This window comes from Esox lucius, chromosome 10, assembly GCF_011004845.1.
Source record: "Esox lucius isolate fEsoLuc1 chromosome 10, fEsoLuc1.pri, whole genome shotgun sequence".
NCBI classification, from domain to species: Eukaryota; Metazoa; Chordata; class Actinopteri; order Esociformes; family Esocidae; genus Esox; species Esox lucius.
Genome location: NC_047578.1, coordinates 18,995,944 through 19,011,546, shown reverse-complemented (window position 1 = coordinate 19,011,546; position 15,603 = coordinate 18,995,944). Strand labels below are relative to the sequence as shown.

The 15,603-nt window shown below is 43.3% G+C and overlaps 1 protein-coding gene across 10 annotated transcripts in view; it reads left to right on the top strand.

The window, feature by feature from the left end:
• The first annotated feature begins 9,697 nt into the window (after positions 1-9,697).
• LOC105006983 (MTSS I-BAR domain containing 1) overlaps positions 9,698-15,603 on the top strand; it is a 44,167-nt gene continuing 38,261 nt past the window's right edge. For 7 of the 10 annotated variants that reach the window (XM_013132693.4, XM_013132691.4, XM_013132696.4 and 4 more), the window contains exons 1-3: positions 9,698-10,179; positions 13,354-13,415; positions 15,045-15,118. In XM_013132693.4, the coding sequence (XP_012988147.2) occupies positions 10,108-10,179; positions 13,354-13,415; positions 15,045-15,118 (208 nt within the window). In that variant the 5' untranslated portion in view covers positions 9,698-10,107. The remainder of the gene's footprint in view (positions 10,180-13,353; positions 13,416-15,044; positions 15,119-15,603) is intronic. The other 3 variants (XM_029122721.2, XM_013132694.4, XM_029122720.2) reach the window with 1 other exon arrangement.

Sequence of the window (15,603 nt, the reverse complement as noted above, 5' to 3'; positions counted from 1 at the left end):
GGTAAGTATGTTCCTGGAAACCATTTTACCAGTAAATTACAAGAATCAATGATTTTTGTAATATAACAAGGATTTTATGTTATCTGTCAAGGATTCTATGTAATCTAGCAAGGATTTGATGTGGCTAATGTGTTTGATTATCTTTTGTGGGCTTACAGGGTTGGAGTAAATTGGAATAGAAGACAGCCAATTCAGGAAGTATATTAAAAACTAGCCAGTGGTGTGTGAAAGTTGAAAGAGTTCATGTTAAATAGTGTGAAAATAATTGTATTATAATTGTATTAATTTTATTTTAAGTGCACATGACGAAAGAGTAATTTGAAAAAATATCTTTGCAATGCTATTGTGTATAGCCTTTGTATCAGAGCAGACAATATTGTGAGTCTTGGTCAGATCAGAAAAGAGACATACAGTCAACATGATGTCTGGGTGTTTATTCCCCATTATCTCAGTCCTTTCGTGCTGTTACAAATGTCCACACAGTTTAATTGCTTTACTGCTTGGTAACTGCAGTATTAACAAACCAGAACTGCCAAAATGCTATGGAAACTGATTGAGCAGCAACTCCAAACACCCATGAAAGAGATTCACAAAGCAAACATGGTCTGTAATAAGCGGACCATTATGACTTTAAAAGCTTTACACGTGTTCATTGTGTGCTGGGTTACTCTGTTAAACCAAGGCATAGTGTGCACTGTTGTTGTTATGCTGATATCATTGCTAAAAGCCTCACCTGATGCATTCCTTTTCACATGCAGGAAAATTACAGCAGTTGAGAGACTCATTGGACCCCCGTCTGTGCGTCTTTTTGCTGTCCCCTCTAAAATGTTTCACCAGTCTGTATTTGGTTGCTGTGCTCCCAATATATTAGTTAAGTCATGATACTTAACACAATTATTGTATTTCTTACAATACAACTAAATACAAATGAAAACAATGTGTGTTAGATTGTGTGCAGATCTTTCACTGTCCTTGTGATGCCTGAGATGTTTTTTATCGTGTATTTTACATTTTTGAGTAATTTGAGTTTTACTAGAGCAATTAAGGACGAAAGGGAGTTCCACATGTTCATAGCCAGGGTCGGTTCTAAGCATAAGTGATATTACCACTAGGGGGCCACAACCACTAGGGGACCACAACTGCTAGTGAGCCCCCAACTGCCAGGGGTGAGGGCCCCCAAAAGGCTAGAGACGGTACTGGTCATTGCTCTGTAGAATAATGTATGTTGCTGTGACTTTAGTTTTAGACTTGGGGACCGTAAAGCAACCCATGGTTGCATGTCTTGTGTGATATGTATGGGCATCTGTGCAGCATGTTATTTGATTATTTGTTGTATGATAGACAATTTGGACTCTTCATTACAGTGACATTTTCTCATAAAACTTGAAGAGAAGCAGTACATTTCTTGTCAATTTCTTTTCATGGATATTTGCAAAGTCCTGAATGCTGGGCCCCCTAGTTATTTCTAGTCCAAGTCCCGTATGCTTGGCCCCCTAGTAATTTCCACTCACTCCTGCATGCTGGGCCCCCTAGTTTTTTCCAGGCAGGGTCCTGCATGCTGTTGTAAACCAGTATTTTTCAGATTGCACATTCTGCCTGTCTCCACATCAAAGGTCCTGAGCTCTGGTAGTCCGTTCTATGTCTGAGTGCATTCTATGTCCACAGTTGCCAATACAGGTGGGTTCCCCCACACAACCTCCTGATTCCTGTTATTTCCTCCAGCCCAGCCGGCACTATGGGTAATAATACTGTGTGCTCTCTGTCATTAGCTCCACCGGCTCAGCGTTTAAGGTGCCAATCCAGGGCCTCTTTGGTTTTGCCAGCTAGCAGTGGGTCCGTCAATGCATCGGAAGCCTGTGCTGAAACAGAGCAGCCATGGAGGAAATTAAGACAGCCTCTAATCAAGATGTCTTTAGAGAGGGGATGATGGGATTGGCTCGGTTTGGGGAGTTGGGAGGATAGAGAGGAAAGAGTGGGATGCCAAAAGAGGGGAGCTGGTTGGGGCTCTGCAGCTGAGCCACAGAATAAGAAACAGTTGGTGGGGGTATGGAGACATGCTCCATTAGAGGCTGGGGCTGATAATGTGCCTGGTGATTCTCTGTGGTTCACAAAAAAATTACATTTTTTTCGTTTTTTGACCTTTTTACTGGGTCCAGGGAAATCCAACAGCTACTTGTTTTTTGGGGGCTCTGTATTCAAGCTGTGAATATGAAAATATAGTTCTGACATTCATCATAAATTTAAGGGTATTTCCATTTATATGGGATTAAACATTTGTTAATTACAGTACATTTTGTAAAAAATCCCCCTGAGGATGAATTAATATGAATACAAGTGGTGTCATTTATTTGTTTATAATTACATTTATAAAATAAATAATTTATGAATATATATAATGAGTTTACATATTACCGAAAATGTGTTGTATCTTTTATGAGGATTGACCAAAGATAGATTTTGTGCCGGCGATTAAGTGTTTTTTTCTAATTGTGTTTCTTGCCAGTGGCTTTCTTTGTACAGGAGGGGTAATTCAAAATGTTATAATGCTCAAACATAATTTTGTAAGCGTATTTAAAAAAACAAAGCACATCATTGTATTAACCGACTTGCTATGGCATGAGGTGTAATGGATCATGATGATTAGACATAAAAATTGTCAAGCAGAATTACATTCATTGACAACTCAATTGTAAAAGTAGACGTTACTACATTATCCTACGATGTGGTGTTTTTACTTACTGTTCTCTGTTGAGAACTGTTCTCAGCAGAACCAGCCAACTTAGGATAATGATCATGCACGTACAGTATATATCAAGTCCACCTGGTTGTGCTGTTGATCATCTGAACATGTAAATATATTTAATGAATGATTTAGCCTTAAAAGGTCATGTACTCTAATAATCTCCTCCCAGTACAGCCAGAAACCAGCTTGCAGTCAGGTTCTCTAAAGGTTTCTTCCTAATTTCCAAGCATACTAGGGAGTTTTCCCAAGCCACGTGTGCTTCTACATTTTTTGTTTACTGCTCTTTGGGCTTTAGGCGGGTTATCTATATAAGTACTTTGGGATTGCTGATGTAAAAAATTTTATAAAATAAATGTGATTGAGTAAATTAATTATTGAGATTAAAAGAGTTTTGGTTGTAGAATAGTGCAGCTGTTTAAATTGCAGTTAACAGTTCTTATGTGACATAGTTTTGTTCTTCTTCATGAGAAAGAAAAGTATAAACAGGTAGTACCTTTACAAAGCTAATAATTTGATTTATAAAACTATATTTTCTATAATTGAGAAAAATATTAGTCAAAAATAACCATAAACAAAAGGTAGAGATTGTCTCATCAGGTCCCATCTTTCAAGAAATCCAGGAAGATCCAGCAAAACTGAATTTGACAGGGAGAATGTATTTTATTGGATTGCTATGAATAGTATTCAAAGATGTGTGAGTAGACTAAACCAAAACCTCTGTTATTGGATACTAATGTTCAAGGCAGGGTAGATTAAGTGTTCACTGATCACAGATTTTCTGTTAGTCAGTCGGAAACCCTTTGAATCATACACTATAATAAAAATTATTCATAATATTAATTACAAAATCCAGGAATACAAGTTCCATCAGATACAAGAATGGAGGGAATACAGTGCAACACACAATAATTAGCTAAACTACACTTGGCTTAATGATATTGAGTAATAATTGATATTTTAGTAATAAATTCTAAATGTGTACTTTACAGTCTCACATATCCCACACTAAGTTAAAGCTGAATGACATATTCCTAGAAACAAAATAGCTACATACCTTTATTCACTTAGATCCCTCACATTTCTGAATTCTCAGACTCCATGGGTTTTAACTTTAATATTTCATGCCCAATGTGATTAATAGTGAGGTAAAGAAAGTTGATCGATGGTAGTAGCCAATGTCACTTTGTGTTCATGTGAGGACATCTTGTGGTTGTCTATGGTACACTAGAAAAAGTACCCACACTCATTCTTAACCAACAACCAGAACATGAACCTTCCCCTTAACCCTATCCTAACCCTAGCATATTGTCCAAATACAATTAAACACTAACCATAGCTTTAAACCACAGTCCAACCCTAAACCCTTGGTAAACCTACATTTTATTCTACTTTTTCCTTTGGACCTATAGCTCATTGATGTTCAGCTCTGCCTGGCTCTTCTCTCTGAGGCCAGAGTAGATGCATTTTCAAGTGCTGGCAGTCGCTGATTTGACATGATTTAAGGACTGGAAATTTGGAGACTGTAAAAAATAACACTTAGCAGCCTTCTGGATGGATAGCATTACTAGAATAACCACTAGGTGGCCATAGCGCCATTGGTTTTAGAGTAGACCACCACTTGAACATCATTAGTCTATTATGATTGTAGACCATCTTGGATTGTCTGTCAGAGGTTAAAATGTTACTGATGAAAATATATATATATATATATATATTTACACTATTTTTACATTTTCTTTATCCCTGTTCCTAATCACCTTTTCACAATTCTCTTGATCTGCGTATCACCATTGCCAAAGTAGTGGAATTACAGGATCAGCAGTGGGGTCGCGAAGATTATATTAAAAAATTAAAAGTAAACTTTTCATGTTTAGGAACAAATAAATGTAAATTTTTAGTCTTGAGTACGTTCGGAATAGCAGAGTAATAGTAGTTTCTGCCCCAAACAATAATGTAAATATAATGATGGTTTACATCAGGGATGTCACTAGAAAATCATGGATGGGGGGGCTAAGCCTCGTTTTGGGGGGTCTGGGCATACTCCCCAAAACATCTTTTCATCATGTATTTTTAGATTAACAGCGTGCGTAAAATCTATCAATTTTTAGTCACGGTTGGCTAAAAGTATACCTGTCTCATAGTTTGTGTTAGAAACTGATCTAATATGACTTAAATTCTATCTAAATTAAGAAAATAAAGTCTGGTCTGTCTTCATCCATCCAACACCAACAAAAGTCACAAAAACGGCTGTACTATTTAGCCAAAATACTTTTGTCAACTATAAATGAAAATCTACATACAGTATATTCTGTTTTGTAAGCGAGATTTCTCTGAATCATTTAAAAAACAGATTTAGTCATTAGCCCATTCATCAAAAGTGTATCATAATTTAAAAAAGAAAACTCTAACAACCGGATATCTCACCTCCTCTGAACAGAACACGCTGCAATAGGTTAACTTCAAATCCAAACAAACATGAATATGTGAAACACGCACTGTTTTGCAAATGTGTTCATGGTGATTATTAGTGACATACAAATGTTAGATAGCATGTCATTAATAGAAAGTTATATTTTCAGTCATTAGTGTTGTCGCTGAAAAAACTACGACCCCCTATCAGCCGCCGTTATTGGCCACCTTACTATTTTGTTGAATTACATTATAGCATAGCATAGCATCATCTTCCGCTTATCCGGGGCCGGGTCGCGGGGGCAGCAGTCTAAGCAGGGATGCCCAGACTTCCCTCTCCCCAGACACTTCCTCCAGCTCTTCCGGGGGGACACCGAGGCGTTCCCAGGCCAGCCGGGAGACATAGTCCCTCCAGCGTGTCCTAGGTCTTCCCGGGGTCTCTTCCCGGTGGGACGGGACCGGAACACCTTCCCAGGAAGGCGTTCCGGAGGCATCCGAAACAGATGCCCAAGCCACCTCAGCTGACCCCTCTCGATGTGGAGGAGCAGCGGCTCTACTCTGAGCTCCTCCCGGGTGACCGAGCTTCTCACCCTATCTCTAAGGGATCGCCCAGCCACCCTGCGGCGAAAGCTCATTTCGGCCGCCTGTATCCGGGATCTTGTCCTTTCGGTCATGACCCAAAGCTCATGACCATAGGTGAGAGTAGGAACGTAGATTGACCGGTAAATCAAGAGCTTCGCCTTGCGGCTCAGCTCTTTCTTCACCACGACAGACCGATACATCAGAAGCTGCACCGATTCGTCTGTCAATCTCCCGTTCCATCCTTCCCTCACTCGTGAACAGGACCCCTAGATACTTAAACTCCTCCACTTGAGGCAGGCACTCTCCACCAACCTGAAGTGGGCAAGCCACCCTTTTCCGACTGAGGACCATGGCCTCGGATTTGGAGGTACTGATTTTCATCCCCACCGCTTCACACTCGGCTGCAAACCGTCCCAGTGCATGCTGAAGGTCCTGGCTTGAAGGGGCCAACACGACAACATCATCCGCAAAGAGCAGAGACGAAATCGTGTGGTCCCCAAACCTGACACCCTCCGGCCCCTGGCTGCGCCTAGAAATTCTGTCCATAAAAATTACGAACAGAACCGGTGACAAAGGGCAGCCCTGCCGGAGTCCAACATGCACAGGGAACAAGTCTGACTTACTGCCGGCAATGCGGACCAAGCTCCTGCTTCGGTCGTACAGGGACCTGACAGCCCTTAGCAAAGGACCCAGGACCCCATATTCCCGAAGCACTCTCCACAGGATGCCGCGAGGGACACAGTCGAATGCCTTCTCCAAATCCACAAAACACATGTGGACTGGTTGGGCAAACTCCCATGAACCCTCCATCACCCTGTAGAGGGTATAGAGCTGGTCCAGTGTTCCACGGCCTGGACGAAAACCACACTGTTCCTCCTGAATCCGAGGTTCTACTATCGGCCGTATTCTCCTCTCCAGAACCCTGGCATAGACTTTCCCGGGGAGGCTGAGAAGTGTGATCCCCCTATAGTTGGAACACACCCTCCGGTCCCCCTTCTTATATAGCGAGGGACCACCACCCCGGTCTGCCATCCCAGAGACACTGTCCCCGACTGCCATGCGATGTTGCACAGGCGTGTCAGCCAAGACAGCCCCACAACATCCAGAGACTTGAGGTACTCAGGGCGGATCTCATCCACCCCCGGTGCCTTGCCACCGAGGAGTTTCTTAACCACCTCGGTGACTTCAGCCCGGGTGATGGACGAGTCCACCTCTGAGCCCTCATCCTCTGCTTCCTCAATGGAAGACGTGACGGCGGGATTGAGGAGATCCTCGAAGTACTCCTTCCACCGCCCGACGACATCCCCAGTTGAGGTCAACAGCTGCCCACCTCTACTGTAAACAGCGTTGGTAGGGCACTGTTTCCCTCTCCTGAGGCGCCGGATGGTTTGCCAGAATCTCTTCGAGGCCAGCCGATAGTCCTTCTCCATGGCCTCACCGAACTCCTCCCAGGCCCGAGTTTTTGCCTCCACAACCACCCGGGCTGCAGTCCGCTTGGCCTGTCGGTACCCGTCAGCTGCCTCTGGAGTCCCACAAGCCAACCAGGCCTGATAGGACTCCTTCTTCAGCTTGACAGCATCCCTTACTTCCGGTGTCCACCACCAGGTTCGGGGATCGCCGCCTCGGAGACCTTATGGCCACAGCTCCGAGCGGCCGCTTCGACAATGGCGGTGGAGAACATGGTCCACTCGGACTCAATATCTCCAGCCTCCCTCGGGATCCAGTCAAAGCTCTGCCGGAGGTGGGAGTTAAAGATCTCTCTGACAGGAGACTCGGCCAGACGTTCCCAGCAGACCCTTACAGTACGCTTGGGCCTGCCGAGTCTGTCCAGCTTCCTCCCCCGCCATCGGATCCAACTCACAACCAGGTGGTGATCAGTTGACAGCTCCGCCCCTCTCTTCACCCGAGTGTCCAAGACATGTGGCCGCAGGTCAGATGAAACGACAACAAAGTCGATCATCGACCTGCGGCCTAGGGTGTCCTGGTGCCACGTGCACTGATGGACACCCTTATGCTTGAACATGGTGTTCGTTATGGACAAACTGTGACTAGCACAGAAGTTCAATAACTGAACACCGCTCGGGTTCAGATCAGGGGGGCCGTTCCTCCCAATCACGCCCCTCCAGGTGTCACTGTCGTTGCCCACGTGTGCGTTGAAGTCCCCCAGTAGAACGATAGAGTCCCCAGTCGGAGCACTTTCCAGCACCCCTCCCAGAGACTCCAAGAAGGTCGGGTACTCTGCACTGCCGTTCGGCCCGTAGGCACAAACAACAGTGAGAGACCTATCCCCGACCCGTAGGCGCAGGGAAACGACCCTCTCGTTCACCGGGGTAAACTCCAACACATGGCGGCAGAGCTGGGGAGCTATAAGCAAACCCACACCAGCCCGCCGCCTCTCACCATGGGCAACTCCAGAGTGGTGAAGAGTCCATCCTCTCTCAAGGAGTGTGGTTCCAGAGCCCAAGCCGTGCGTAGAGGTGATCCCGACTACCTCTAGTCGGAACCTCTCAACCTCACGCACCATCTCAGGCTCCTTCCCCGCCAGCGAGGTGACATTCCACATCCCTAGAGCTAGTTTCCTTGTCCGGGGATCGGGTTGTCTAGGCCCCCGCCTTCGACTGCCGCCCGATCCTCTCTGCACCGGCCCCTTATGGTCCCTCCTGTGGGTGGTGAGCCCACGGCAGGGTGGCCCCATGTCGCTCGTTCGGGCTGGGCCCGGCCGGGCCCCATGGGGAAAGGCCCGGCCACCAGGCGCTCGCGAACGAGCCCCAACCCTGGGCCTGGCTCCAGGGTGGGGCCCCGGCTGCGCCATGCCGGGCGACGTCACAGAACACATGATTTTTTTCTTTTAATTACATTATAATTTATTTTTATTTGTATAACAAATGACAGATCTTATCTTCTCTGAAGTGTTTACTAGAAAGTTGTAGCTAGCTTTCTTGCCTTCTGGAAAAAAATAAAAAAGACTGATCACTTTCATATTACATGACGTCTGGTCTGTCGCTCAAGTCGAATTTCACGAACGGCAACTTGTCAAAACAATTTACATAAATTACATTTTTACGATCAAATCATTTTTTTCTAACCTCCATAAATTTCCATAAAAAGTGTGATGGGCTAGCTGAAAGGTTATACTGATTAGCAAAACTTACAGTTGCTTTCCAATGCTATTACATTTTGAACTTGAGAGGATTTACTTTTCCGACCACTAGAAACGTTAGCTACTATACAGCTAGCTTCAAATGAGGGAGTCACGTTCAAAGCATCAAACTCAATCGAACATGCTGTCAACTAAACACGATTCTATACAATTTCTATACAATTTGTAAAAAGTATACATAAAGGTATATATACAAAAAAGAAATCACGGAGAAAATATATTGAGTCATATATTGATTTATTTAGGGGGGGCTAATTCATATTTTAGGGGGGCTAAAGCCCCCTAGGGACATCCCTGGTTTACATTTTAGGTGACAATCCGTAGCCTACAAAAATAAAACTCGCCCCAAGCCATTGTTTAGAACGAAATAATCATCTGTGGTCTTATAGTTGTGTAAAACCACTTAACATATTGAGATAATTACTACTTCCCACTCAGAGTCGTACGTCACCAATTTGTCCATCCGAGCTGCCTTTAGTAGCCTACATTTTTACGACAAACTGTGACTAGCACAGAAGTTCAATAACTGAACACCGCTCGGGTTCAGATCAGGGGGGCTGATCTGAACCTGAAACATCTAAACAACGTGTAAATAGAAATATGATTTGTAGAACCAACAGGTCTTTCTATGTAGAATTGGGAATTACGTTTGCTCTATTAATGCTATTCCAATGTGCAACGTTTGATAGCATTTACCAATTCAACGTGGCCCAAGCGTGTGTGTATATCACCCCCACCCCTCAAACCTCTAAAGGCGGGGCGACGCGACGCGGACGCGCGTTGCAGGTTGCTCTGTATGTACGCACGCGTTCATGGGTTGCACACTTGCTGTTCGCACATCAGCTGTGCTAGGAAACTTCAATAAAACCTCGACCATGTCGTGGTAGTAGTCCAATTCGTTTCGTTTTTTTAATCACAAGTTTATAACAGTTATTTTCGTCTTTACAGTTTTATTTTCATTATGGTCTCAAATGCAAAAACATGGAATTTACCTATGTGTGGAAACTAACGTGGAGTTTAAATCTCACCGCTGTTTTGCTATCCCTCGTTCGGGAGTGCTGCGTACAGGATACTGCAGCAAGTCTTTGAAATGATATTTGCCCTTAAAAGAGACTGTTTTACCAGAGAGTTTCTTTTTTAGTCACATTTGGAGGCCAGAATAAACGTTTTTATTACAGTTTTGAAAAGAGACAAAATCCATACAGGGCTGAAAATGGAGACTGTCATTGAAAGAGAATGCAGTGCGCTCGGAGGACTTTTTCAAACAGTAATAGGCGACATGAAGGTAACACCTCGGCGACTATTTCTATGTGTATTTTAGTATTTACGTTTCATATGTTATAGCTTTTGTTTTTGATATTCTAAAGAATATTGCGTTTTGTTGATGATACTGTGGCAGGAGGTTGCCCTTATGGTGACACCTAATCGATGTGACGTTGACTAATAGACGGGCTAAACACAATTACGCCACATTTGATGTGCAGATGACAACGTAAATTATAAGGTAGAATTGCAAATGATTGTGTATGCTACAGTTGAGGCCAGTATGTGCAAGGCTCATCTTTCATTCTGGTTACTAAATTGTGCTCGCTGAGGGACTTGCATAGATTAGAGGTCCGCGCAGTGGGTGTGTTCTGATTCATTAACAACAATCTGGTTCATAGAAAATGGTAATGATCCGGAATTATGCTATCATAGAATGGTATCTCAAATCACGAAAGTAGAGTAGTGGAAAACGCGGAATGAAGAATTGCCCTTGAGTTTTTTTTACATGCTCGGAATAAACCAAGAAGACACTCGCTATGTCACTGTTTCTACACATCTTTTAATGCTTTGTAACATTCAACAGTTGGATATTTATTTTTTAAAGCTATTTTTAATACTGTCATATATTTAGCCTAAATGAAATATATCTCACTAAAACATGACAGTCCATATCTTTGTGTACTGTATCCTATACTACTGCGCAATGGTCAGTAGACGGTCATTTGTGCACGTGCCTCCATTCGGCTAAAAATTGTTAGAATCGGACGAGCGCCTGTTCACACCTGTTCCTTTGACAACGGAATGCGGCCGAGAAACGCGGTGGCAGATGACTTGAAAAGGGTGTCAACTGGAAGGGATGACTTAGCTGTGTCTGAGTGGAACAGCGTACCACCATTTGGGTGTGCTGTGTCGAAAGGTTTCATTTAGATAATATAGTTTTAGATGGAGATAAGTAATAAGCCATAATATCTTTAATCAGGTATGAGAAACCTTTACAAAGCCTAATATCAAGCTCCATTTGGAACTTAAACCAAAATAGCTTCAGAGTAAACGAAAATAGATTTTTAAATTAGGATTGATGCTATCATTGTCTATCATAAGGCAAAAAAAGGTACATTTCTTATAGTTTTCTATAACCATTTAATCAGGAGGTTTGTCTGGACTTGTGTAATATACAGTGTGCGTGGTTGGAGGGCTTTTTCAAAGGACACCATGAATTACTCTTGTCTGCTGGCTCATGTGTACATGTGTGGGTGGGATTTGTGTGCCTGTATTTGCTCGCCTGTGTGTGTGTGTGTGTGTGTGTGTGTGTGCGCGTGCGCGTGTGTGCACGCATGTGCTAATATATCATCTAGACACTTCGCACATACCTTATTGTGAGAGCAGACTTATTACCATCTGTTTACTGGGAACAAATCCTCCATGCCCTTTTCTGAGCGATATGTGCTCTTTAAACTGATTATACATACAGCAATTGAATAACTTTAGAATTGTCTGAAAGTTTTATGCAAGTTTTGCTTCTAGGTTATATTTGTGAGTTAAATGCCCCTTCATGAATCTGAATTTAGAGATGTTTTTTAGGCCAAAAAAGCACTGTCTAATGTGTGTCTGGGTAACCTGCTGATAATGCTTTACTCTATTACTCCTTCAGTGTACATGTTTGAGGACCATTACATTCAAGTCGGTTGGCCCTTTTCAAGGTGATGCTATGAAGCACATTGGATGGAAGCCTACTTTGCTTTATTACATGGAAATCAGAGTGGGCCATCATAATCGCTCTGGATAAAAATAATCCTCTCACTGGGGGTTGGGGAGAAATGTCTAGATGAACCATAGAACTGTGGTAGATGGAAGAAATAACCAAATCCAATGCAGTGCTCCAGCATTCATGACCATATATAGATGGATCCATGGCAATTCTTGGTGACTGTAGAAACAGATGAGCTGTGTATTCCTTACCTTGTTCCATTTCTGAGTTCGGCACTGTGCATCAGGATTGCCTGAGCCGAAGCCTGATATTTCGGTTTGCTTGATTTAACGCATTTATTCAGTCATTGCATTCAATCTAAAATGACATTCCCTCAGTAGGAAATCAACATGTAGACCTGTAACCGTAGGAGTGAGAGGCATGGTGAATTCGTGCGATGTATTTTTCATGGTGTCCCTGGCCCAGAAGTAAATGATGTCGACGGGATTGAAGTGCAGCGTCATTGCCTCTGTCATGTTGTCACGGTAACCACGGCGGAGGGCTAGTGCTGTGGATGAACAAAAGGGACCCGAGTGAGGCTCTGAGAGATGGCAGACGTCACCTGTGTTCTTTGTCAGGGGGTTTTCACCCTACTGCCACATAATCTGTTGGTTTGGCTTCATTATCAGCTATGGTTGCTTATCACAGTAAAGTCTTACCGTTGCCTATATTGTCAGCTGTATGTGGACAACGGTAACGTTTGGGGGAAGTGATTTGGACTACTCAATCACATACATTTGAAATAGGGTTTTCTTGAATCTGTAAAGTTTAACCACACACACTCAGTCGTCCTGTCTTCAGTTGGCTGCTTGTTCCACAACCAAAATACTATAATTAAACATTATAATGGGTATTTTGTTTTCAGGACAGCCTTCATCCGTAAGCTGACACGTTTACAGGCTAATTATGCTAGCCCCAGTGCTTCAATATTGACCTCTGGTATCTAGCCTTCCAGCTGTGGTGAGGCCTCGTTAGCTTGACCCAGGGTGCCCTGGTGACAGATGTTTCCTGCATGGACCCCAGAACATTCCGCTTTCAAAGCAGCATGCTACTTTAGATGGCTGTCACTGGTATTTCAACTCTACAGCCCTTCATTTAGAAGCCTGGGATGTGTGGACAGGGCAATTTAACCAGAGGCCAACAGGAGGTTTAGATCCCTACAGGTGGTCTTTGGGATTCTGGCTGGTTAAGTTTTCAACATTTTCATCGGTTTTCTATATGCGTCTTTTGCACTGCCCAATTTAATTCTAAGTTTATCCTTTCTCCTTTGAGCTATTGTTTCCATACAATGACAATGTTAGCGAGATCTACAATCAGACTGATTCTATACTTGAATTGTGGCTCTTTTATCTGAGACTTTACCAAAAATGGATGCTGCATGAGCTTGCAGACATGTCTGTATGTCCGTGAGCCTCGTCCTCACACTTCCTCTCTTTCTCTCTTCAGAGCAGTTACCCAGTGTGGGATGACTTCATCAGCAAGGCCGGGAAGCTACAGTCACAGCTGAGGTAAACAAACAGAAAACAAAAGCGCACACTTACTGTGTCTGTTTTTCAGAATACATGCAAGTACAGACACACAAACAAAATGTTCCCTTAAATCAGTCCCTCTTCAAATGTTCCTTGTTGTCTGTCTAAAATGTCGCTGTGTTTGTGGATTGTCGGGCCTGGCTCTGGGCTTTACAGTTGTGTACAGTCACAGCTGAAGGTCATGCGAGTGAAGGGAGGAAGCAAAGGAGAAAACCCCATTAACCTTTCATCAGCCGAGATTAATGCTAATCATAAAGTCATTATCTCTGCGCGGTAGATCGTCGCAGCGCGCCCAGCGCTTTTATTTTGGGCCAAAGTTTATTTGCTAGTTAACCCGTTTTAAAGCATTTCTTTTTCATCCTGCCGACAGGTTGTGGGTAAAAGTCAAACCTCACTATCCGCAGGTGAAGTGAGAAGTTTCTACAGTATATGTATTTCTCTAGTTAAATCTCTGAGCATTGTCCCGTTTGTTTCTCACCGCACAGTGAAATGTGTGTTCAGTAGTGTATGGGTACAGATGCTTAGGTGGCACACCTGTTATCTAGAACAGTAGCCATGTCACCGCAAACCCACTTTATGTGGAAGGGAGTGAGATCCCAAAGAGCCAAAGGGCAGATATCCACGCCCGCAGCCTTGCCGGTTATGTGCGACCTAGTCTGGGTGTTTTCCTAAGACGGTTTGAAATAGCTCATCTGAATGTAGAGAAGACGTACACACTCTTTAGGTTACTGTGGCCTCTGCTTTAAATAACTAGGAATGCGTGTCTCCACTTAGCTTTATGTTCTTCAATGGTGGTTACTTTGTTAAGAATCAGAGAGACACATTCTTTCAATTGGCTGTTCTACAGTGGAACACCAACGTTGCTCGGTTGCATTTCCTAGCCTGAAATGATTTATGACATGGAATTGGTTGCACATTACTTACCAACTGAATTCAATTTCCGCTCAGATTCTTGTCAACAAAGGGCATGTAGGCATACAATTTCAGCGTCTCATGTTGGCAAAAGTGGACCCGACAATTCAGTAATATGACCATGGAGAAAAACGGTAATCCAGATTTAATCTATAGTGAGTCTTTATCTGTACATTGTCACCCCCATGCAGTGTGGTTGCTTATGGTTACCAACTAATGGGCTTTGAAATTGTATAAATATTGGGATTGGTTGAAGGTTAATCTGTTCATATTGTTACATGGTGAATAAAGCTGAGGAAACCATACGTGGGAATCCGCTCAGACCCAAAACCAGCCAATTTCCTAGTTTAATTTTCAGGCGACGTGCAAAGGCCCCCAAAGCAGTGCCTGTTCCCTATCCTGGCTCTCATCAAATTTTCAATTGTAACCAGTAGAAGCATATAATTCTTTTAGATGGTGGGGCAACAAAGCTAGATGCAGGGACCTGTCCTTTCTATACAACTGTAGGGGGAACACTGCCCGACCATGACTGGACTACTAACTCCCTTCACCTTTAAAATGTTGGTATGCTAGTTGGCTTATTCCAACCATAGTCTGTAGGGTTTGGTTGTAAGCTTATATTATATATATATATTGTATGTTCTGCTGCCAAAAACCATCAGACCCATGACCTGCTGTGTCTGTCTCATCTCCCAGGACGACAGTTGTAGCTGTAGCTGCCTTCCTGGAAGCTTTTCAGAAAGTGGCTGATCTGGCGACCGGCAGCAGAGGTAAGCAGATGTAACTTATAGTTGGTGGCTCGTGTGTGTGGTTGTTATCAAGTTTTCTCCTGGTTGCTGTTGTAGTCCTTTGTTCCCTTTATTTAATGGTCCCTTTAAGACCTGGTTGTCTTTGTCATTTACAATGATTTGGCATTATCTACTACACAATGGATCTGGTCCTTTTTTAGCCGTCTCGCCGCTTAGCCTTTCATTTGGACTTCAAAGAGCCTCTAATAGTCATGTTCACTCAACCCCCTGTTAACCTGGCAGACACTTGAGTCGTGAGTCCTGCACGTCATTGAAGGATGCGTGTACAGTAAACGTATGTGACTTTTTACGTGTTTAACTTCAGCAAACAGCAACTGGTTATGTGGGGAGTGTTGTCGTTCCATACACACGCTTGTTTATATGTGGTCATAATGGCCATATTACAGCTCCGGAGAAAATGAAGAGACCACTGCACCTTTTTCTTTCCTTCCCAAAAAAAGTCGAAA